The sequence below is a fragment of the Notothenia rossii genome (assembly GCF_949606895.1).
Source record: "Notothenia rossii genome assembly, chromosome: 5".
Classification (NCBI taxonomy): Eukaryota; Metazoa; Chordata; class Actinopteri; order Perciformes; family Nototheniidae; genus Notothenia; species Notothenia rossii.
Genome location: NC_136903.1, coordinates 24,041,093 through 24,066,726, shown reverse-complemented (window position 1 = coordinate 24,066,726; position 25,634 = coordinate 24,041,093). Strand labels below are relative to the sequence as shown.

The following is a 25,634-nucleotide window of genomic DNA, read 5'->3' as shown; positions in this document are numbered from 1 at the left end:
CCTGATCTCATTAGAAAGCTAGGAATCAAAATGTGTCTTCGGGTCAATGCGAACGATTTCGATGGAGCAGGTCACTTTGCATTAGGTAAAATAAAGCAGGCAGACATAACAGGAATAATATGTACATTTTAACCCAATCAAATAGGACATTGTCACACCATTCAAATGTATCCATGTAAATTACAACCAATAAAAAAGCTTAGATTTGTTTATTTGTTACGTTGTTTACTTTATTTGTTACGTTGTTCTGCTGTGTGTGTCAGCCGTTAACCTAGAGATATAAAGAATATATACACTTGCAAACATGTCAGAAGAACCAGCGCAGAAGAAAACTAAATACGGTCAATCTAAACTTAAATTTAACAACTGGAAGGTCACATCCCTGACTACCACATCTCCGGAGGCTGGACCTTCTTCAAACAGCGAAGCCAGATGAACCCAAAAGCAGCAGCTCTAGTCTGCGGCCGCAGAAACTGTCAAAACCGCCGCCGACCCCACCGCCGCCGTTGTTGAACCGAAACAGGCTGGTTCCAACTGCATGGAGGTTTGCTGTCGGGACATTGAGGCGGTTAAAGCTGTACAGCTAACTATCAGAAAAAAGGAGACCGCTAGTAGATTATTTGGGCAAAGAGAAGGTACTTCAACGCAGAATGGTACAAAAACAGAGTGGTTAATTCTTTGCAAAACCACTAAACGATAGTGATAAATTGCGATGTTAACAACCTCATGATAACCTCATTTTTTTTTTTACTTAGGATCATACCTGTGTTTAGTCTAGAAAAAGGTGAATGTGTGCATTTTATTATAAAATTGTGTATATTTACAGACTGTTGCAAACACTAAGAAGCTTATAAACATCAGGTTTAAAACTTAAAACTTTTAAACACAATTAAAGATGTTTGGAGTTTTATTTGAGTTATTCATTTACATTTTTTGTCAAAGAGATGCTGATTTGAAACCGTTGTAGCCGTTACGGCATTTCCTGTTTCTGCCGGAGAGAGGGGAGTTTGTCCCAAAGCTTGCCGCTGTATTTACTCCCTCCATCTGACAGGAGGGAGCCTCATGTGTCACTCCACGGAGTTCACTCCGTCACGGAGGGGGAGTGTCTAGGGCGTAGTTTGGGATTGGGCCATACACACGCACTTTTTTTGCCCCCCCCCCAATTCTAAAATGAATCCGGCGCGCCTGGCCGCTGCCCGGTGTAATTCAAATGTACCGCAGCGCGCAGCACAGAGACACACAGCTGCTGCCCTGCCGCAGCACCGGAAATGGAACTGCTGGGAGAAAAACTGACTATCAGAGATAACGTTTATTTTTCGTCTCCTCATTTTTCGTCAACGAAAGTAAAGAGAGATTTTGGCATAGTTTTTATTTAGTAAACTACATTTTCGTCTCGTCACTTTTAGTCAACGATATTGCATGATGATTTCGTTGCAGTTATTGTTTACTGCCGTCGGTGCCGTCTCGTCATCGTCTCGTTTTCGTCATGGAAAAAAAGGTCGTTGACGAACATATTTCGTCATAGTTTTGGTCAACAAAATTAACTCTACTGCAGCAGAAACCTATCTGTTAGTGCTATAGTCAAATTTAAGGAAGAGATTCCACCAATACTTAACTCGATAGCATGTCTGCATGTAAGGGAGGAAACTTATACAAAATGTACACCACCTCAAATTGATCATGTTGTTGATAGTGCTACAGATGCGCTGCGAATAAAATTAGACTCTGTTGCTCCTTTGAAAAAGTAGAAAATAAAACAACATAGATTAGCTCCATGGCATAATGCAGAAACCCGCAAAATAAAGCAAAAGTCGAGACAACTTGAAAGGATATGGCGTTCCACTAAACTTGAAGAATCTCGTTTAATTTGGCATATTACTCTCAATGAATATAAGAAAGCACTGCGTAAAGCGAGAGCAGCCTACTACTCTTCATTAATAGATGAGAATAAGAATAATGCAATATTTCTTTTCAGCACTGTAGCCAGGCTGACAGAGAGTCACAGCTCGTTTGAGCCTTCTATTCCCATAGCACTCAGTAGTAATGATTTGATGTGCTTTTTTAACGATAAAATGGTTACTCTTAGAAACAAAATTAATGACCTCTTGCCTTTGACCAGTATAGTATTATCAACAGCTTGAACAATTAAATTCAATTATTCTGTCTTCTAAACCATCAACGTGTATCTTAGACCCGATTCCAACTAAGCTGTTAAAAGACGTTTTTCCATTAATTAGCACTTCTTTATTAAATATTATGAATATGTCTTTATTACCAGGCTATGTTCCACAATCATTCAAAGTAGCAGTGATAAAACCGCTTCTTAAAAAGCACAACCTCGATCCAGAGGTTTTAGCCAACTATAGACCTATTTCTAATCTTCCGTTCCTCTCAAAAAATCTTGAGAAAGCAGTCGCAAAACAGCTGTGTGATTACTTAAAAAACTATGATTTATTTGAAGATTTTCAGTCTGGCTTTAGAACACATCATAGCACAGAGACAGCTCTGGTTAAAGTCACAAATGACATTCTAATAGCCTCAGACAAGGGACTTGTCTCTATTCTTGTTTTGCTCGATCTCAGTGCTGCATTATATACTATCGACCATGATATCCTATTGCAAAGACTAGAGCACTTATGCCTGTTGGCATACAGGGAACTGCTTTAGGCTGGTTTAGGTCCTATCTATCTGAACGCTCTCAGTTTGTACGTGTCAACGATGAATCCTCCACGCAAACCAAAGTTAGCCATGGAGTGCCACAGGGCTCAGTGCTCGGACCTATTTTGTTCACATTATATATGCTTCCGTTAGGCAATATTATAAGGAATAATTCTGTAAACTTTCATTGTTATGCGGATGATACTCAACTATATTTATCAATCAAGCCTGATGAAATTAATCATCTAAATAAAATTCAAGACTGCCTCAAGGACTTAAAAACGTGGATGACCTTACATTTTTTTATGTTAAACACGACCAAAACTGAAGTTATTGTACTTAGCCTGAAGAATCTACGAAAATAATTATCTAAAGATATATTAACTATGGATGGCATTAATTTGGCCTCCAGTGAGACTGTAAGGAATCTTGGTGTTATATTTGATCTGGATTTATCCTTTAACACCCACATAAAATCTATTTCAAGGACCACCTACTTCCATCTACGTAACATTGCAAAAATCAGGCATATCTTGCCCCAAACGATGCAGAGAAACTAGTCCATGCATTCGTTACTTCAAGGCTGGATTATTGTAACTCCTTATTATCAGGGTGTACCAAGAAGTCAGTCAAGTCGCTTCAGCTGATTCAAAATGCTGCAGCTCATGTACTAACCAGAGTTAGGAAAAGGGACCACATTATTCCTGTTCTGGCTGCCTTACGGCCCGTCCACACTACAGCTTCAAAAAAAGCTTGCCGGCTGGCGTGTCTGAAGCTCGACCAACAACCAATCACATGAATCTCCCGCCCCAGACACACAAGCAGCAGTTTGATTGGCTAGGGTTTGTACTGGCATATGATTTGATTGGCTGACGCTTGCACCGAAAGCTTCAGAAGCTTCAAAAGTTGAACATTGCTCAACTTTTGCAGCCTGAAACGCCAGGAAAGCTCCGCTCTGCTACCCACAATTCAGTTCGGCGAAAAGCGAGGCAACGTGACGTCACCCCATTCAAAGTGAATGGGCAGACGCGTTGGAAACCGTTTTTGAAGCTGTCGAAGCTGTAGTGTGGACGGGCCGTTACACTGGCTCCCTATAGAACACGGGATAGAATTTAAAATTCTTCTTCTCGCCTACAAAGCCCTTAATGGGCAGGCGCCATCTTACCTTAAAGAACTCATTATACCCTATTGTCCTACTAGGGCATTGCGTTCCAAGAATGCAGGGTTGTTGGTTGTTCCTAGAGTCTCTAAATGTACAACGGGAGCCAGAGCCTTTTATTATCAAGCTCCACTTTTGTGGAATCAGCTTCCAGTTTGTGTTCGGGCGGCAGACACCCTATCTGTTTTTAAGAGTGCGCTTAAGACCTTCCTTTTTGATAAAGCTTATAGTTATGGCTGATTAGATTCAGCCCCTAGTTTTACTGATATAGGCTTAGTTTGTCGGGGGACATCTTACTTCTTCCTTCTCTCTGTCTATACCTGTGTACTCTCATGTTCCGATTAACCCAGCTTCCCCAAATGTCTTTCTTTTTGGTGTCTATATACGCCGGGATCCGGAGTCATGGATGATCCTGCGGTCCTGTGTCATGGATCGCGAGTCCTGGATCTTGAGTCGTGGCTGTGGTCCTGGATCATAAGTCCTGGATGGATATCCTCGTGGATTCATCTTCCTATTATACACACATGCATTTCCAAACATTTGGACTACCTATGTTGCAAATGTATTATCTTTTCAATTTACACACGGCATCTATTGCACGTCTGTCCGTCCTGGGAGAGGGATCCCTCCTCTGTTGCTCTCCCTGAGGTTTCTCCCATTTTTACCTTTAAACTGTGGGTTTTCTCCTGAAGTTTTTCCTTGTACGATGTGAGGGTCTAAGGACAGAGGGTGTCGTATTTTCATTCTGATATTCTGTACAAACTGTGAAGTCCACTGAGACAAATGTAACATTTGTGATATTGGGCTATATAAATAAACATTGATTGATTGATTGATTGATTGATTGATTGATATATATATATGTTAGGGCTGTCAAGTTAACGCGTTAATAACGCATTAACGCAAAAAAAAATTACCGCCACTAATTATTTTAACGCAAGTACTGCATGTGTATTTTTTTTCCTCGACCGCCACGTAGTTTCAGAGCGCATCGAGTTTAAAATACCATCTAAAAGCTGATGCTGACAGCCTCGCTCCTGCCGTCCGCTTGTGGCAGAACACACTTCCACGCTCACCGGCAGGCACCGACTGGCTATTGGGAGGACCGGGAGGGTGTGTGTATGTGTGGCGCGAGAGAGAAACCTTACGTGTATTGTTGTTGTTGTTAGCATCTGGTGCTAGCTAGCTACGCTAACGGATATAAGGAGCTGTTTAAATGAAAACAGAGGAGCGACATTTCGCCACAACTGCGCCGAGCACTTGACTTTATGCAGGTAGCCAGACAGTGGGACATCGTACGAAAAGTCAGCACACTCAGCACGGATAGTGTATACACGGATTGTGTATTGTTATTTATTTATTATATTATATATACAGTGGGGCAAAAAAGTATCTAGTCGGCCACCAATTGTGCAAGTTCTCCCACTTAAAAAGATGAGAGAGGCCTGTAATTCTCATCCTAGGTACACTTCAACTATGAGAGACAGAATGGGGAGAAAGAATCCAGGAAATCACATTGTAGGATTTTTTTAATGAATTAATTGGTAAATTCCTCGGTAAAATAAGTATTTGGTCACCTACAAACAAGATTTCTGGCTCTCACAGACCTGTAACTTCTTCTTTAAGAGCCTCCTCTGTCCTCCACTTGTTAACTGTATTAATGGCACCTGTTTTAACTCGTTATCAGTATAAAAGACACCTGTCCACAACCTCAAACAGTCACACTCCAAACTCCACTATGGCCAAAGCCAAAGAGCTGTCAAAGGACACCAGAAACAAAATTGTAGACCTGCACCAGGCTGGGAAGACTGAACCTGCAATAGGTAAGCAGCTTGGTGTGAAGAAATCAACTGTGTGAGCAATTATTAGAAAATGGAAGACATACCAGACTACTGATAATCTCCCTCGATCTTGGGCTCCACGCAAGATCTCACCCCGTGGGGTCAAAATGATCACAAGAACGGTGAGCAAAAATCCCAGAACCACACGGGGGGACCTAGTCAATGACCTGCAGAGAGCTGGGACCAAAGTAACAAAGGCTACCATCAGTAACACACTATGCCGCCAGGGACTCAAATCCTGCAGTGCCAGACGTGTCCCCCTGCTTAAGCCAGTACATGTCCAGGCCCGTCTGAAGTTTGCTAGAGAGCATTTACATGATCCAGAAGAGAATTGGGAGAATGTCATATGGTCAGATGAAACCAAAATAGAACTTTTTGGTAAAAACTCAACTAGAAGTGTTTGGAGGAGAAAGAATGCTGAGTTTCATCCAAAGAACACCATACCTACTGTGAAACATGGGGGTGGAAACATCATGCTTTGGGGCTGTTTTTCTGCAAAGGGACCAGGACGACTGATCCGTGTAAAGGAAAGAATGAATGGGGCCATGTATCGTGAGATTTTGAGTGACAACCTCCTTCCATCAGCAAGGGCATTGAAGATGAAACGTGGCTGGGTCTTTCAGCATGACAATGATCCCAAACACACCGCCCGGGCAACGAAGGAGTGGCTTCTTAAGAAGCATTTCAAGGTCCTGGAGTGGCCTAGCCAGTCTCAAGATCTCAACCCCATAGAAAATCTTTGGAGGGTGTTGAAAGTCTGTGTTGCCCAGCGACAGCCCCAAAACATCACTGCTCTAGAGGAGATCTGCATGGAGGAATGGGCCAAAATACCGGCAACAGTGTGGGAAAACCTTGTGAAGACTTACAGAAAACGTTTGACCTCTGTCATTGCCAACAAAGGGTATATAACAAAGTATTGAGATGAACTTTTGTTCTTGACCAAATACTTATTTTCCACCATAATTTGCAAATAAAGTCTTTAAAAATCAAACAATGTGATTTTCTGGATTTTTTTTTTCTCATTTTGTCTCATAGTTGAGGTATACCTAGGATGAAAATTACAGGCCTCTCTCATCTTTTTAAGTGGGACTTGCACAATTGGTGGCTGACTAAATACTTTTTTGCCCCACTGTATATATATATATATATATATATATATATATATATTTATTATGTGTATTGTCTATTGTGTATATATGTCTATGTCTATATATCAGGGTTTCCGTTAGCCGGTAATTACCGGTTTTTAGCTGGTAAAATGTAATAAAAACCGGTAAATTCAAAACCTGCCGGTCAAAATGTCCGATGCTCCGATCGATTGGCCGCCGATCATTATCGGCCGTTATTCACTCTTAATAGTTTGATCTGTGCTCTCTATAAAGGCCGATTAGGAGAGCTGGATCTGATCGATATGGAGATAAACGCCAGTGAAGTGTAACCGGACGCGAGACAGAGATCAGATCAGCTGCTGGATAATCACCTGCAGCCCCGCCCACTGTTTAGCGCGTTGCATGAGAAACTGACGGGCTGTCAGGAGAGAGAGAGAGAAAAATCCTAGCGGAGATGGTGTGCAATAATAAAAGGATTTAAGAAATATTCATGTATGTAGGCCTCTCGTGCATCTTTCTTGTTGCATTATCAGCCCTGCACATTTTATTGGAGGTGTGTGACTACTTTCTCACTGAGTTATAAGCCGTCACGTGTACATGATGTCTTGCATGTCTTAATAAAATTATCATTACAGTATGCCTGGTATTTTGCCATGGAGGCCAGCTTTGACTTCAGCATTGTAAGTATTAAGGAAAGAAGTCACATTAACATGCTCTAACAAACTTAATGAAAATTGATGCTCTTTCTTTAGCATGACATGTCTCTCCTGAGAAGGTGGTGGTGTGTTATCCTGGTGGAAAACTTTGGACTGGAAGGGTATGCTGCAGTGCTACAAACATTATTTAATTTGTAATTGTATTATCAAGAAGATTTGGGGGGAACACCTGGCTCTAAAATGCAACCTTCTGGTGAAGAAAATGTGTCTTAATTGCAGTTATGGAAAGAAGTTTGCTCACTATACTGAGGAAGGCAGGGCGACCCTTAGCGACAATGTCCCACCTACATTCAGGATCAGTCGTAAAAGGACGCATGCAAGCAGCACCATGGTCAGTGTATCGCTCAACGTATCTATGATGCTGTGTGCCTGTTTCAGAATGGGTTACTACTCCTAAAACACATGCTACATAGAACTTATGGTAGGGGAGACCGGGTACAGTTGAAACACGGGTTGGTTGTAACACCCTCAATATCTCCAATCATAAACAAGCTAGAGTGATGACACTCACTCTGCACATGCGCAGTTAGATGGTAAGATCGCCGAAATAAAAAGGAGCCACGTTTGAATATCTCACGTAAGTTATCAGCAAAAGTGTGTTTCTAAGGTCAAATATTAACTAAAATGATATGATGTATTTTTGGGATACTGTCTTGAGTTCAAAATGTCTAGGAATCCAAACTAGTATTATTAGAATCACTGTTTTGTAAGCTACAAATATAGCTAGCTAAATATGGGTCAAGCTAGCAATCAGGCAGGTTCACAGGGGGGGAAGCAAGACTGGTGGTTTTGGGACGGTTGTTACGAGACGGTTGTAACATGGCACATTTACAATGATGGCTCATTTGCTTGAATGATCAATTGTTCATTCAAGCATTGATTGGTGTGCATTGTCCCTGTAAAAATAAACAGAATTAAATACTGTACAGTAGGCATAAAGTGTGTGTGTGTGTGTGTGTGTGTGTGTGTGTGTGTGTTTACAGTATGCCAAGTACCAGACAGAGGAAGACCGACAGGGGAGTGCCACTTGCTCTGCTGCAGGTGGCCTCAGGTGAAGTTCAGGAGGGCAAATCATTCAGGGAAGTGGCAAAGTCCCTGGATATATGCCATGTCACCCTGTACCGGTTCCATAACGGCCCGTCTACACTACAGGCATCAAATAATGCTTTCAACGCTTCGCCCATTCACTTGAATGGGGTGACGTAGAAGATTTGTAATCTTCGCCGAACTGCATTGTGGGGAGCATGGCATGGCTTTGCAAGCATCACGAGCATCTATCGACATCAAAAGTTGAACAATGTTCAACTTTTGAGGCTCGATGCTTGGCATCAGCCAATCAAGTCCCGTTTATGCAAATCCCGCCAGTGCAAGCGCAGCCAATCAAACCGCGTGCAAGCTGGGAGAGCCAGACCGCTGTTCATTTCCTCCTATTCCAAATGAGATATTATGGTAGCAAATCACCCGGTTCTTTACGACCAGAACTATTTACCGGGATAAAAACCGGAGGAACTAGGCATGGAGGGAGGTGGCAGAGACAGCTGGTTATAGTGGTAGGTTTTTCGCCTGTTTGGAGAGTTTATATCCAGTTTACTTCGTTTTAACATTGCTATTGCTTTGTATGTCGGGGGCGGGAGATTCATGTGATTGGTTGTTGGTCGCGTTGCTTGCAAAAAATCGGCAAGCTTCAGACACGCCCAGCTTCAAGATTTTTTGATGCCTGTAGTGTAGACGGGCCGTAAGAAGAGGCTGAGGTTGGAGAGTCAGGGATCACACACACCCCCAAGAGTAGGCTACTGGACTCCAAAGAAGGTGTTCTCAACAGAGCAGGAGATGCTATTGAGAGACTACCTGATGGAGGCAGCTGATCTATATTATGGTCTCAGCTCAAAGGAGGTAGGTCATAATTAAGGTAGAATAGGCTATCTATAGGCTACTGAACAAAAGAAAAGTAAGTGATCAAATATATTGAGGCCTATAGTGAACAGACAAGTGAAATATTTTCCAATGTATATTCATTTTAGGTGATGAAGTTTGCCTATGAATTGGCAAAGAACTACAACTGCAACTTCCCTCAAACCTGGGCAGAGAAAGAGATGGCCGGAGCTGACTGGCTCACAACGTTTTTGAAGCGGCACCCTACCCTCTCCATACGCAGACCTCAGGCTACCAGTCTCTCACGGGCTACAAGCTTCAACCGAACAAATGTGAAAAAGTTTTTTGACAACCTGTCTGCAGTCCTGACAAAGCATGAGTTTGTCACAAAGGACATTTGGAATATGGACGAAACCGGAGTCACAACTGTCCAAAACCCTGGGAAGGTTGTTGCCAGAAAAGGAACGAAACAAGTCGGCAGTGTGACATCTGCAGAGCGGGGCACCCTGTCACACTTGCATGTGCTGTAAATGCATTGGGGAATTCCATCCCTCCAATGATGATATTCCCCCGGAAGAAGTTTCATCCCTTCTTCACCAGCAATGGCCCTCCTGGCTGTATTGGCACAGCAAATGGGTCTGGGTGGATGCAAGAGGAAGACTTTTTGGTCTTCCTCAAGCACTTCCAGAGCCATAACAAGAGCTCACAGGAGTCAAAGGTGCTGCTGATTCTGGACAATCATTCCTCCCACCTTTCTGTGGAGGGGATTAATTTTTGCAGGAGCCATGGGATCATCCTCCTATCTTTTCCTCCCCACTTTTCTCACAAACTACAGCCCTTAGATCGCACTGTATATGGGCCACTGAAGAGGCACATCAACAGCCGCTGTGACAATTGGATGAAGACTCATCCAGGAACCACAATGACCATTTACGATCTGCCGAGCATTGTGAAGAGTGCCCTTCCTCTGGCTGCAACGCCATCAAATATCCAGGCCGGGTTCGCGTGCACTGGAATTTGGCCTTTTAATAGAGACATTTTCAATGACATCGACTTTGCTCCATCCCAAGTCACAGACCGCCCACCACCAGAACCTTCTACCAGTGCAGCTCCAACACCAACTGTGGCATCCTCTCCTCCACTCGCAGCCTCCTCTCCTACACTCGCAGCCTCCTCTCCTCCACTCACAGCCTCCTCTCCTCTACTCGCAGCCTCCTCCCCTGTCAGGCAATGTGTGAAGCCTGGGACATCATCCTCTGCAACGCCTTTCTCACCCTTGTCCATCCGTCCACATCCAAAAGCTGGACCAAGGAAGCAGACCACAAAGGGGAGAAAAAGAAGAGAAACCGCTGTCCTCACAGACACTCCAATGAAAGATCAACTCGAGGCTGAAAAAAAAAGATCTAACGCAAAGAAGTCTAAAGCGAAGACAAAAATCAATTTCGGCCAAAAAAACAAACCCAACAAGAAGCAGGAGATGCAGGCCTCATCTGATGAAGATGAGGCCCAATACTGCATTGTGTGCCTGGAGAGCTACTCCAGGTCCAAGGAGATCTGGCTGCAGTGTTGCTCCTGTAAAGCCTGGGCACACAAGGACTGCACAGATGGAAGTGCCTTTTACACCTGCCACAACTGTGAATCTGATTAATTCTGGTGTTCTGTTTTAAGTTCTGTTCAAGTTCTGTTCATTGTTCATTGTTTGTTGGAGGATGTGTGAAATCCCATTAAAATCTTGTTGCCTTAGAATTTGACAGCTTTCCCTATTTTTTGTCATATAGTGTGAAAAAGGGTAACCGTTATTAAGATGTTACAACTGTACCTGCATGGGTTACAACTGTCCCTGTACACAAGGACAGTTGTAACAGTTGAGCTTTAAAAAAATAAATACATTTTCCAACCTGTACTTATTCCATAAAAACATCTTAAATACATTGTTTCAGTAGCTGACATATTGATAATGCATAATATAGCAAAATGGCTATCCAATTGTAAATGTTTTTTTACTTATTGGGGAAAAGCCCCAAAAAGTGTTGCAACTATCCCTGGTCTCCCCTACACGCAACATTTTTTTTGTTTGGTACTTGTCACAATCTGTCTGTGTTGTGTTTTGTCTTGTCTAGATCTGTCTTTGGTTTTCTGTCTGCGTTGTGTTTTGTCTTGTTTAGATCTGTCTTTGGTTTCCTGTCTGTGTGTGTTCCCTCCTACCTGTTCCCTCCTACCTGTTTTCTTGATTGTGTTCACCTGGTGCCCCTGTGTTTTCTCCTCCCTCCTCACCTGTCTCTTGTTTCCTTGATTAGTCCTGTGTGTATTTAAGTTCTGTTTTTTCTGTCTGTCATTGTTGGTTCGTCGTTTGTCTGTGACTGTGTTCACCGGGGGGTGTTCTGTTTGTCCGTGTTATCCTTGAAATAAAAGTATTTTCAGTGTTATCTGCATTTGGGTGCTGCTTGCTTCGCTCACCCGTAACAGAACGAACCAACCAAAAGATGGACCCAACAATTTGACATGCTTTAAAAACGACTGTCGATATGCCTCCAGTAGTGAAGAGAGACAGTCTATTATCTCAACGGTACGCCAAGAAGTAATCTCAAGGCTCTGGTTAAAGGAGTTACTCCCTAGACCAGAGGTGCCCAGTACGTCGACCGCGGTCGACCAGTCGACCGCAGGGGCAATGCTGGTAGATCGCGAGTCATTCATAAAAACAAAAATCCAGCTCCGTTAAAATAGACAAAACAGGTTTTGATCCCTCCTCCCTTGGCCTCCCTGCCACTTAATTCAGGAGTTTACTTGATTGACAGAAAAAGCGACCTATCACTTTCCAGTCTGTTAACCCAGAATGCAAAGCGATACAAAATCAGTCAAGTGCCGGGAAAACTCAAATTAAGTTAAAGAGATAAACAAGATAAAAACAACAAAATGAGTGCGGGACCGAGGAAAAAGCTAAAAACATACCACTTCCATCCAGAATGGGAGGAAGAATATTTTTTTGTGATGTCACATTCAAAGGTTATTTGCCTTATTTGTAAAGCAAGTGTCACTCTGCCAAAGAAAGCTAACGTGGAGAGGCATTATCGGAGTGTTCACAAGGCATATGACAGCGACTTCCCTCCGAGTAGCGAGTTAAGAAAGAGAAAGGTGAGGGAACTTAAATCACAATTAGCTGGACAGCAGTCACTTTTCTTAAAGCCGACATCCACTGCAAAGGCAGCCAATGAAGCATCTCTACGAGTGAGTCACGTTATAATAAAACACAAAAAATCCTTTCAAGATGGAGAGATGGTGAAAGAAGCCTTCGTAGAAGCAGCAGACGCCTTGTTTCGGGATTACACAAACAAAACAGAAATAGTAAACGCTATCAAGGCCGTCCAATTATCACGGAGCACAGTCACACGTCGCTGTGAAGTCATGGCTAAGGATTTGACCCAGCAACTCAGGAAGGACATAGAAGACTGCGAGTGTTTCTCACTCCAACTAGACGAGTCCACTGACGTGAGCGATACAGCGCAATTGTGCGTTTTTATCCGGATGGTGTTCACAGACATGACGGCGAAAGAGGAATTGCTGACAATTCTGCCAATGAAGGAACACACTCGGGGCGAGGACATTTTTCGGACATTTAAAAACTTTGTTGACAACACTAAACTCCCCATGTCTAAGTTGAGTTCCATCACAACGGATGGTGCGCCTGCGATGGTGGGCCGTTGTAATGGCTTCATCGCAAAATGCAGAGAGGATGACACATTCCCTGACTTTCTGAATTATCACTGCATCATACACCAGCACGCACTTTGTGCAAAAATGCTGAACATGAAAGAGGTCATGGATGTGTCACTTAAAGTGGCCTGTTCTATTCGGGCAAGACCTCTTCAAAGACGGCTGTTTCGTGCATATCTGGAGGATGCCGACTGTGTTCACACTGACCTCTTACTACACACCGACGTAAGATGGCTGAGCAGGGGCAATTTTCTCCAGAGATTTCGAGTGCTTCTACCGGAGATAAAGGAATTTCTCCATGGCACCAAGCTCGCGGAGTACGCACGTCTAGATGACGAGGAGTGGCTGTTAGATCTGGCGTTTTTAACAGACATTACACACATGTTAAATGAGCTGAACTTGGAGCTACAAGGGAAAGACAGAACTGTGGTTGACATGATCAGCTCAGTTAATGCCTTCAAACGAAGACTGCATCTGCTGTGTTCAAAGCTGCAGCGCAAAGATTTGGCCAACTTCAAAAACATCGCCTCTGAGCTGGAGAAGCAAGGGAAGGACAGCGCGCTCCTTGACAGTGTGCGCTACACAGAGCAAGTCAATAACATTACATCTGACTTCGAGAAACGCTTCCGAGACTTCGCTTTGCTCGAGCCAATCGCCACATTCATGTGCTATCCGTTTAGTGAAGACCATGATATTGATTCGCTGGCCCAAAACATCGGAGCAGTGTTTCATCTGAACCCATCTGCGCTGGAGGATGAGATGTTGTCGCTGCAGGCCGACATTCAGTTAAAGGCGCGTGCCCATGCCGGACAGTTTTGGAACTTATTCAGGGTTGAAAAGTATCCAAACGTCAGAAAATGTGCCACCTCACTGACCTCACTCTTCGGCTCAACTTATTTATGCGAGTCAGCCTTCTCCCAAATGAAGATAGTGAAGTCGAAATACCGTTCCCAATTAACTGATGAACATTTGGAGGCCTGTCTGAGACTAGCCATCAGCAGTTACTGTCCTGATTATGCAACATTGACGGACTCCATTCAGTGCAAGTCATCAGAATATGGTAGGGACCCACCTAAATATATTGAATTGTGTTTTGCAGCATTATATCAGGACCATGGAGAGAGGTTTCTTACCCTGCTTGTTTTTATGTGTTTCTTAACAGGGAAATGAAGGGACAGTCAGCAAGAGAAGGAGAGAGAGAGAGAGAGGGAGAGAGAGATAGAGAAATAGAGAGAGGAGAGAGAGAAATAGAGAGAGAGATAGAGAAATAGAGAGAGAGAGATAGAAAAATAGAGAGAGAGAGACACATAGAGAGAGAGATAGAGAAATAGAGAGAGAGAGAGAGGTTAACATGCCTTTTTGTTTTATGTATTCATGTATTTGTTTCTGTTCAAGAACCCAAATAGAGTCGTTGTAGTTATCCCAAGTATAAATAAAACGTGTTATTCAGCCCCTTGCAATTTGGGATTTTATTTTTGGTTGGTAGACCTCCGTGAGCTGGTCATTTCAAAAGTAGCTCACCGGCCAAAAAAGTGTGGGCACCCCTGCCCTAGACCCTCCAGAAAAACGCGGGCAAAAATCCTTGATTATGCGGGCTAAAATCCTTGATTATGCGATTTAAACATGCAGGGTTTTTATGTGATTTTATGCGGTGAAATTGCGAAATATGCGGAAAGTTGCGAACAAGAATAGATTTTTTTTTAAATATTGGGCTGTCTTATTTATTCCCTCTCACACAAAACCTGCCACTAACGTTAAACCCCTTTCCTATTCAATTAAACACATTCAATGTTTATTTATTGTAAAAGCAATTGGACAATTTTAATCACTCTCTCACACACACACACACACACACACACACACACTTCTCCGCCTCCTTCTGTTTTCATTTACTCGTTCGTTATCTGACCAGCTTCAATCTTGTAGGCTACTCACTTCGTTTCTTGTAGCCGTTGAAAGGGTTTTGGAGATTGATGCCTCGGTGAACGTGAATTGTTTGGCTTTCTTGTCCGCAGCAGCAGAAAGCATTTTCGAATGTTTGAATGAATCAAAGTGGGTCGTCACCGTCGATTTTCTCTAAGACTTATGCTCCAACACACAGTTGCACGGGGTGCAGAATATTTTCCCCCCACTTTTGTGAAAGACATCGGGGTACTGCTTTGCCCGGTCTTTAGCAGAAATGTTTGTCGGTAAATGAGATGGATCAGATTTTTTCATCTTGGTGTTTTCTCTCTCGTGTGAGTTCCACACGTTCACTCTACGGTGTTGTTTACCTTCTGTGATGCGCGAGCTGATGACGTCACGTAGTCATCATCACTACTTCACGAGTTAACTTTTTTTTTCTCAACTTTGTGTGGAAAAATGCGGGGATTATGCGGCCTTTTGATAAATATGCGGCCTTTTCAAAATCTGCGCCATGTTGCTGATTATGAGGTAAATTCTGCGATCGCAAGATCGCGTTTTTCTGGAGGGTCTAACTACCCGAGTGGGTGGAGGACTTTTTTGGTAGCTTTGAGGTCAAACCTGTTTCCCGGCCTGCTAGCCCCTGGCATGCTAGCCCCCTGCCGGCCAAAGTTCCCGACAAGGTTCCTTTCAAGGACCCTTTCGCTGGGTCTCGTCTGGCCTTTGGAGGACCTCTGAGGCCCCACAAGGCCTCAAAGCAGCATGGAAGGAAACGCAAGGCCAGGATTCCAGCCCCGGCAGCCATGGATCCGGCCCCAGTTCTGGCCCCAGCAGCCATGGTTCCGGCCCCAGCAGCCATGGTTGCGGCCCCAGCAGCCATGGTTCCGGCCCCAGCAGCCATGGTTCCGGCCCCAGTTCTGGCCCCAGTAGCCATGGTTCCAGCCCCGGTTCTGGCCCCAGCAGCCATGGTTCCAGCCCCGGTTCTGGTCCCAGCAGCCATGGTTCCAGCCCCGGTTCTGGCCCCAGCAGCCATGGTTCCAGCCCCAGTTCTGGCCCAGCAGCCATGGTTCCAGCCCCGGTTCTGGTCCCAGCAGCCATGGTTCCGGCCCCAGTTCTGGCCCCAGCGGCCATGGTTCCGGCCCCAGCAGCCATGGTCCCTCCTCTAGTCCCTTCCCAAGTCCCTTCCCAAGTCCCTTCTTTAGTCCCTTCTCTAGTCCCTTCTCTAGTCCGTTCTCTAGTCCCTTCTCAAGACCCTCTCTAGTCCCTCCTCTAGTCCCTTCTCTAGTCCCTTCACTAGTCCCTTCACTAGTCCCATCTCGAGTCCCCTCTCTAGTCCCCTCTCCAGTTTCCTCTCGAGTCCCCACTCAAGTTCCCTCTCGAGTCCCCTCTCAAGCCCCCTCTCGAGTCACCTCTCCAGTTTCCTCTCAAGTCCCCTTTCAAGTCTCCTCTCGAGTCCCCTCTCAAGTCATCTCTCGAGTTCCCTCTCAAGTCACCTCTCAAGTCTTGTCTCGAGTCCTCTTTCAAGTCACCTCTCGAGTCCCCTCTCAACTCCCTACTCCATGTCCTGTGCCGTTGGAGGCCCCGCCGACTACTCTTCTGCCGGGGGTCCTGCCAATTCTATGTTCTGTGCAGTTGGAGAGCCCGCCGACTACTCTTCTGCCGGGGGTCCTGCCAACCCTATGTCCTGTGCCGCAGGAGGTTCCGCTGGGGGTCCTGTCAGCTCCATGTCCTGTATCGTTGGGGGTCCCGCCGCCTGCTCTTCTGCTGGGGGTCCTGCCAACTCCATGTCCTCTTCCGTTGGGGGTCCCGCCGACTACTCTTCTGCCGGGGGTCCTGCCAACCCTATGTCCTGTCCCGTTGGGGTCCCGCCGACTACTCTTTTGCCGGGGGTCCTGCCAACTCCATGTCCTTTGTCATTGGGGGTTCCGCTGAGAGTCCTGCCAACCCCATGTCCTGTTCCGTTGGAGGTCCCGCTGAGAGTCCTGCCAATCCCATGTCTTGGTCCGTTGGAGGTCCCGCCTTCACCTGTCTTGCCGGGGGTCCTGCCAACTCCTGGTCCTCTTCCGTAGGGGATCCTGCCGAAGCCTGTCCCACCGGCTCCAGTTCCTGTCCGGCCGACACCGGGTCCTGGAGTTGTCCCGTCGCCAACTTCTTCGCCCTTGGGCCCGGCCCCTTGAGAGCCGCGGTCTTCGCCCTCGAGCCCGGCCCCCTGAGTGCCGCGGTCTTCGCCCTCGAGCCCGGCCCCCTGACTTTCTTGGCCGCAGCCCTCGGGCCCGGCCCCCTGACTCTTCCAGCCGCTGTCTTCGCCCTCATGCTTGGCCCCATGAGTTCGCCCGCTGTGGCCTTTGCCCCTCCATGGACTCTGCCTTGCCCCCGGGCCGTCCACCCGAGACCCCCTCCATGGTCTCTGCCTTGCCCCCGGGCCGTCCGCCCGAGATCCCTTCCAGGCCCTCTACTGTGCTTCTGGGCTGTCAGCCCAAACCCGTCCTCCTGACCCCCTCCACCCACCCTGGAGGCCCTAGTTTTGTGTCCCTCCTCCGGTCCCCCTCCACCTACCCTGCTGGACGTTGTTTTTTTTGGACGTGTATTGGACTGTTTTGGTGTTTTCGGACGTCTGGGATCCGTCCCTTGAGGGGGGGGTAATGTCACGATCTGTCTGTGTTGTGTTTTATCTTGTCTAGATCTGTCTTTGGTTTTCTGTCTGCGTTGTGTTTTGTCTTGTTTAGATCTGTCTTTGGTTTCCTGTCTGTGTGTGTTCCCTCCTACCTGTTCCCTCCTACCTGTTTTCTTGATTGTGTTCACCTGGTGCCCCTGTGTTTTCTCCTCCCTCCTCACCTGTCTCTTGTTTCCTTGATTAGTCCTGTGTGTATTTAAGTTCTGTTTTTTCTGTCTGTCATTGTTGGTTTGTCGTTTGTCTGTGACTGTGTTCACCGGGGAGTGTTCTATTTGTCCGTTTTATCTTTGAAATAAAGGTATTTTCAGTGTTATCTGCATTTGGGTCCTGCTTGCTTCGCTCAACCGTAACAGTACTGTGTCATTCTGAATCGAGCCTGGATCATTTTTGGAGGAGTTAAACCGTGCATGTAAAGCAATGTCAAAATAATGGTTGACTGTCTACAGATGCCCCTGGACACTGACGAGGACCACTCCTATAACAAGAGGCCTTACAGCTTCCTTCCTAAAGAGCCGGTTAGTGTGAATTGAGTTTATTGCATACAAACATACTATCCGCCATTCATATGGAAATTGAGGATTTTGAATCTTCTTTTTAGCGTCGCATGTACACAGCACAGCAGACACAGTGAAATATAGACTCTGCATTCAACCCATCCTAGTATCAGGAGTATCTAATATTCAGAGCATTCCACTCAATAATATTTGGTGTACCCATTAAGGAAAGTCATGTTACCATGGACAAAGAAGACGGAAGCCTGGATGGCGAAAATGCATCTTTCAAGATGCTTGAGGTCAGTAAGGAAGTGCAAATGTTGATGGAAATTACTTATTCAGAGTTGAATTAAACATGTTTAAGCATTGTCAATTACATTTTAGGAAAGGGCTCAACAAGCTCAGCACCATTGAAGACTGACCAATGGCTTGTTAATAGATTGTATCACTCAGGACAAAGGCTTACTGCAACATCTTGAAGTGAGTTTGCAATTGAAATGTCTAAGTAAAGGGATTCATTTTAAGCACAATATAAATAATTAAAGTGAAACATACATGTATATTTATTTTCATTCTCCCAGTAAAATATAGCATTTGCAGGCAATCATCACTGGACAAGTCAAGTCTCCTTGGGCAAAGAAGGAGGAAAGGGTCATCATCTTCTTTGAAGGTGGACCGAGTGTTGTCATTCCTCTCACAAGCGGTTGAGAAAACACAGACAGAGACACGGTTCCCAGATGAGGGTGGCATTCGTCATGGATGTGCTTCTGCCAGAGGTTAGATTTCACTGATTTTTTTATTTGTATTTGTGGACTACACATTATATAAAATTACATATGTTGCCCTCAAACTCATGGTCAATGTCCAGTAGAACGTTGATGCCAATTGGTCTGGCATGATTGTCACCTGCAGAATGGCACAACCTTAATTGGATGTCAACATTTTACTCTAACTGTTAAACGTGTGGCTTTAATCCCTTCATGACACAGGCGACAGTCCACGCCCTAAAGTAACCTGTATAACCTGGATTAAAGTAACCTGTATAACCTGGATTAAAGTAACCTGTATAACCTGTATTAAAGTAACCTGTATAACCTGTTTCTGTATAAAACTGCTTCAACAACCATAACCTCGGCCCGACAGGAGCCAATAGTCTTGGGAAAAAGAGGGAGTAGCGCCAGGTGCAAAGATAAAGATTGTTATGACCTCTAAAGACCTCTTGCCTTTGACCAGTATAGTGTTATCAACAGCTCCCGGAAACGTAAGTTCTAATAATATTACACTAGATAGTAAACTAGAATGCTTTTCAGCCATAAACCTTGAACAATTAAATTCAATGATTCTCTCTTCTAAACCATCAACGTGTATCTTAGACCCGATTCCAACTAAGCTGTTAAAAGAAGTTTTTCCATTAATTAGCACTTCTTTATTAAATATTATGAATATGTCTTTATTATCAGGCTATGTTCCAAAATCATTCAAAGTAGCAGTGATAAAACCGCTTCTTAAAAAGCACAACCTCGATCCAGAGGTTTTAGCCAACTATAGACCTATTTCTAATCTTCCGTTCCTCTCAAAAATTCTTGAGAAAGCAGTCGCAAAACAGCTGTGTGATTACTTAAGAAACTATGATTTATTTGAAGATTTTCAGTCTGGCTTTAGAACACAACATAGCACAGAGACAGCTCTGGTTAAAGTCACAAATGACATTCTAATAGCCTCTGACAAGGGACTTGTCTCTATTCTTGTCTTACTCGATCTTAGTGCTGCATTTGATACTATCGACCATGATATCCTATTGCAAAGACTAGAGCACTTAGTTGGCATACAGGGAACTGCTTTAGGCTGGTTTAGGTCTTATCTATCTGAACGGTCTCAGTTTGTACGTGTCAACGATGAATCTTCCATGCAAACCAAAGTTAGCCATGGAGTGCCACAGGGCTCAGTGCTTGGACCTATTTTGTTCACCCTATATATGCTTCCGTTAGGCAATATTATAAGGAATCATTCTGTAAACTTTCATTGTTATGCGGATGATACTCAACTATATTTATCAATCAAGCCTGATGAAATTAATCATCTAAATAAAATTCAAGACTGCCTCAAGGACTTAAAAACGTGGATGACCTTACATTTTTTGATGTTAAACACGACCAAAACTGAAGTTATTGTACTTGGCCCGAAGAATCTACGAAACAAATTATCTAAAGATATATTAACTATGGATGGCATTAATTTGGCCTCCAGTGAGACTCTAAGGAATCTTGGTGTTATATTTGATCAGGATTTATCCTTTAACGCCCACATAAAATCAATTTCAAGGACCGCCTACTTCCATCTACGTAACATTGCAAAAATCAGGCATATCTTGCCTCAAAACGATGCAGAGAAACTAGTCCATGCATTTGTTACTTCAAGGCTGGATTATTGTAACTCCTTATTATCAGGGTGTACCAAGAAGTCAGTCAAGTCGCTTCAGCTGATTCAAAATGCTGCAGCTCGTGTACTAACCAGAGTTAGGAAAAGGGACCACATTACTCCTGTTCTGGCTGCCTTACACTGGCTCCCTATAGAACACAGGATAGAATTTAAAATTCTTCTTCTCGCCTACAAAGCCCTTAATGGGCAGGCGCCATCTTACCTTAAAGAACTCATTATACCCTATTGTCCTACTAGGGCATTGCGTTCCAAGAATGCAGGGTTGTTGGTTGTTCCTAGAGTCTCTAAAAGTACAATGGGAGCCAGAGCCTTTTCTTATCAAGCTCCACTTTTGTGGAATCAGCTTCCAGTTTGTGTTCGGACGGCAGACACCCTATCCGTTTTTAAGAGTGCGCTTAAGACTTTCCTTTTTGATAAAGCTTATAGTTAGGGCTGATTAGATTCAGCCCCTAGTTTTGCTGATATAGGCTTAGTTTGTCGGGGGACATCTTACTTCTTCCTTCTCTCTGTCTATACCTGTGTACTCTCATGTTCCGATTAACCCAGCTTCCCCAAATTTCTTTCTTTTTGGTGTCTATATACGCCGGGATCCGGAGTCATGGATGATCCTGCGGTCCTGTGTCATGGATTGCGAGTCCTGGATCTTGAGTCGTGGCTGCGGTCCTGGATCATAAGTCCTGGATGGATATCCTCGTGGATTCATCTTCTTATTATACACACATGCATTTCAAAACATTTGGACTACCTATGTTGCAAATGTATTATCTTTTCAATTTACACACGGCATCTATTGCACGTCTGTCCGTCCTGGGAGAGGGATCCCTCCTCTGTTGCTCTCCCTGAGGTTTCTCCCATTTTTCCCTTTAAACTGTGGGGTTTTCTCTGGAAGTTTTTCCTTGTACGATGTGAGGGTCTAAGGACAGAGGGTGTCGTATTGTCATACTGATATTCTGTACAAACTGTGAAGTCCACTGAGACAAATGTAACATTTGTGATATTGGGCTATATAAATAAACATTGATTGATTGATTGATTATGTTCACCCAACGGTGACTCCATGAAAAAACGGCCATGAAAACGGCCTTGGGCTTATCAGCGCCAGACTCCGAATTTCTCACGCTCTGTTCAGGAGTGGAAGACTCTGTTCCCGGGCAGCAATGGCTGACTCACTCTGATTCGCTGCCTAGGGCTCGCCCAGAAGTGAAACCGGCCAATGGAGAACTACCAACTCACTGTCTAGGGGCCCGCCCAGGAGTGAAACAACCAATTAGAAATATGAAGGGAGGAGCAACCGACACAACTCCTCCCCCAGAAACTGTATATAAGCTGTCCAATATTCATGCTCGGGACTCTTGTTCATACTGGCTGTCGTGGTACGTATATATCACGGTGGTAGGACTTGAGTCCAGAGTACTCTGTATTTTGTATTGTTGCTTTTACCATTAAAACAGATTATTGTTTTATCCTTTATCCCATTGTTTGAATCCTTCTTCCTTTAACTGACCACTCATCAACGGATGGCGCGGAGCAGAGGTGAACCTTCCACCACCACCATTGGGTGGCGCTCCAACAGCCCTCGCAGTTGTACTCTCGGTTTCCCTTGAAAAAGCCAAGGAAACGTATAAATGTGGACCCGAGTATGACTGGAGGTAAGCTGCAAACATGAGGAGAATGCTAATACAATTTCCATTCAAGTGTACAACCCCTGACGCATGTGAATTTATAATATTACATATATGACTTATTTATACCATCTTGTCTTATCAATGAGATAGAACTTTGTTCTCATGACCTCACCAAGAACATGAGCGAGGAAGCGCACCAAAGGCTGAAGGACTTCAGTGAAAGATTTGGAAGAGCTTTGGATTCCAAGGAGTTTTTAAATAGGCTTTAACCTCCTGCAGGTCAATCCTGGCTGCTTACATTTGTATTTAAAATCATGTTGATTTTACTGTTGGGATCAATTTAAAAGGTTTTTTCTTTTTTTTTTTTTTTTTTTAAGCATTCCAGCTTGAATGGTGCCCCTCTGATTTTCCACATGATGTTCTGTTCAATAAATGTTCATTGATGAAAACAGTATCTGTGTCTTATTTTATATTCATCACAGTGAATGCAGAGAATGCTAAACTTGCCGGACCATATACTGTAGTTGAAAGTACACAATGAAACACTGGCTTGCTTGTATCAAATCAATACAATTCCCAAATGCCCTACACCGGAACCTGCGGTCTTCAGACTCTGGCCCCCCGCACCAACCTGCGATCCTTCGGGGACACAGCCTTCAGTATGGCAGCCCCCACTCTCTGGAACGCTCTCCCTGTGGAGATCTGCAACATCCCCACGCTTGACGCCTTCAAAAGGCCCTCAAGTCCCATCTCTCTGCCAAGGCCTTTTGCTCCAAATCTATTTGTTGTTTTGTCTGTCTAACTGTTTGTCTGAATGCCTTTTGTTATATTTGTTTCTACTCCTGTTCTTCTTTTTAAAGCAACCTTGGGTCTCATGAAAGGCGCTATATAAATCCAAGTTATTATTATTAATACATCCCATACATCATTGGAACGGTAAGAAAATCAGCTACAACACTGACTAAAGCCTTTCCATCTGCAGAGAACCGCAGTGACGCGTCCAAAAACCCGGAAGTAAGTTAGCATTTTTAGCACTTCCGCTTCCTTCGTCAAAAAGCAATGCATTTTTTCCATAGGGTTTTGGAAAATAGCTCGAAATAAGGTCTGTGTTTGACACAAATTTAAGAGATAAATCATGGTTTGTTCTACGACATTAAATACATCAGCAGTGACCCCACTGGCGATTTTTGAAGAGTTTACGTGTCTGAAAAACGATGGTTGTTACCTAGTGGCTGAATAGGACTACAGAAATTGTCGAGGCCGTTGTACGTCATTACGCCTAACACGTAAACACTCCCGCTAAGTTTGTTTTCCCCTGTGTTCTGCTTGAAAGCAAGTACATGCCTATCTTTAGTATCTGACCATTAGAATCTGTATTTTTGAAATTGTCGTTTTTAACACCGTAGTTTTACAAATTATAGAATAATTAATTACCAGTGTTTTCCAATTTTACTCGGCAGTTCGTTTCGTTAGCTAACGTTAGCTAAAGCTAGCGCTACTAGCGCTACGCGATGGTTTGTTGCTTTGCTCCGGGTTGCAGCCACAGGTCTTCGCATGAAACATGCTTGTTCTATCGTTTCCCGGCCAATGTTTTCCAAAGGAGAGTGGATTCGTGCCATGAGGTAAGCTGACGTTATATTTTTGTCCATGTCACGGTGAAATGTAAATGATGGGTAGTGACTGTTTCGCCGTTTTAGAGATGGCGCTGCTGAAAAGACCGCAACATAAGTAAAGATAATGAATACATCCTATTAAAACCTGAGTGGCTTATATAATAAGTCTAATTAGTACAAACAGCATAACGTTTCACCATGTAACTAAAGATTGTAGTCAGGGAAATCAGTTTAACATATTGAACTAATTACAAATCACCTCTGGCTGGCAGAAAACTCTCTGCTCCATAGCTTCTCTTGGACTTAAAATCACATGTACATTTTACATTATTCAATTTAATATCCCATCCCTCACATACTTTTGTATATATAATAACTTATATATTTTTTTTCTTGTTATGCTGCTGCAACACAAACATTTCCCAAATTGGGATCAATACAGTAATATCTTATCTTAATTAATTAAGAAATATAACTATTATAATTAGTGTAGTAGCTGACACCTATTTTCAACATGGATTAATCTACCATTTATTTCTTTAGTTCAATTTTCATCTATAAAAATGTCAAAATAGTGAAAATGTTCACGAGACTTATCAAAGTGCAAGGTTATATCTTTAGATGTTTTGTTTTAGCCTATGTACTGTATGTCTTAATGCTCTTATATGTGACGGGGTGACTTCCATGAAACTAATATTTTATATCTTCCCAACAGACGAGCTGACAGGAAACCTAACACTCTAACAACCACAACATTGCAAAGGCGAGTAAATGTAAATTAAAAACGATTCACAATTTTTTTATTTCTTCTTCTTTCTTGTAGTGAGGTGAAGCTGACCTTGCACTTGGTGCCAGTAAGGATGTTCCTCACGCAGGCTGAATGTTTCTCCTTCCTTACTGACACAGAAGCCCTTGATTTGCAATGCTTCACTAATTGTAATTTCCCTGGCTCCGTAGGGACACTTTACCTCCAGCACAGCGGAAGACCCTACCAGACCATCTGGAGATGCCCCCAACAATTCTGATTGGGAGAGCCACAAATCTGACTCATGGACCTGCATCTGGGTTGCAGTGGTGAATGCCCTGACGCCCTCACATTCATTCATAGTCCCCCACTGTACAGACAAAATACCATCAAGGGCCTGTTGTTGCCCTAGCACCCTGGCAATAAAGGAAGCAGTCACACGCTTTGACCTCAGGACAGCTCCAAAGTTGCTGGCAGTCAACCTTCCTTTCCTGAACAAATGCCAGTTTGGGTTGGTTCGCTGACCAGTGGTAGCCACCTGAATTGCCCTCTGTTGCTCTTCAGACAATGCCATGCTTGCCACAATTGCCTCAGGTCCCTGATGCCCAACATATTTGATGATTTCAGGAACAGTAAGTGTTTCCAAGCGGCAGTGTTCCTCTTCTGGCTCGGGGGAGAGAAGACAAGAAATTCCTGAGAACCTGCCCCTGAGTCTGTCCCTCAGCCAGTCACGATCTTCGGAGGTGGGCTCTCTTGTCAGCGGGTTAAATTAGTTATTGGTTGGAGGAAATAGCTCCTCCACTGAATGCATACGTTTAGCTGCCTTTGGCTTCTTCCACTGACAGGGGGTGTCAGTGCAGCTGAAATTGTGGATGGCAAAGATGGCTCATGCAGCCGCATGACTGCATTTCCATTCTCCAAATGGGCATTCACATTTTGTGGAGAGAATTCCCTCTTCTCCTGTAGTTACCTGTGGTGGTGGGATTGTTTTATTATTTTAAAATATATTTACATTTGTAATGCCTTCCCAATTATCCCTTTAATTGTTTATAGCCTACTGTATGTTTATTTCATGG

General features: G+C 44.0%; 1 protein-coding gene across 6 annotated transcripts in view; it reads left to right on the top strand.

The window, feature by feature from the left end:
* LOC307040599 (general transcription factor II-I repeat domain-containing protein 2A-like) overlaps window positions 1-22,045 on the top strand; it is a 40,969-nt gene extending 18,924 nt beyond the window's left edge. For 3 of the 6 annotated variants that reach the window (XM_079683599.1, XM_079683600.1, XM_079683597.1), the window contains one exon: window positions 8,467-14,312. In XM_079683599.1, the coding sequence (XP_079539725.1) occupies window positions 12,269-14,236 (1,968 nt within the window). In that variant the 5' untranslated portion in view covers window positions 8,467-12,268 and the 3' untranslated portion in view covers window positions 14,237-14,312. Of the gene's footprint in view, window positions 1-7,882; window positions 8,061-8,466; window positions 14,313-18,088; window positions 18,158-18,363; window positions 18,436-18,520 lie in introns of those variants that run through there. The other 3 variants (XM_079683602.1, XM_079683598.1, XM_079683601.1) reach the window with 3 other exon arrangements.
* The last annotated feature ends 3,589 nt before the right edge of the window (window positions 22,046-25,634 follow it).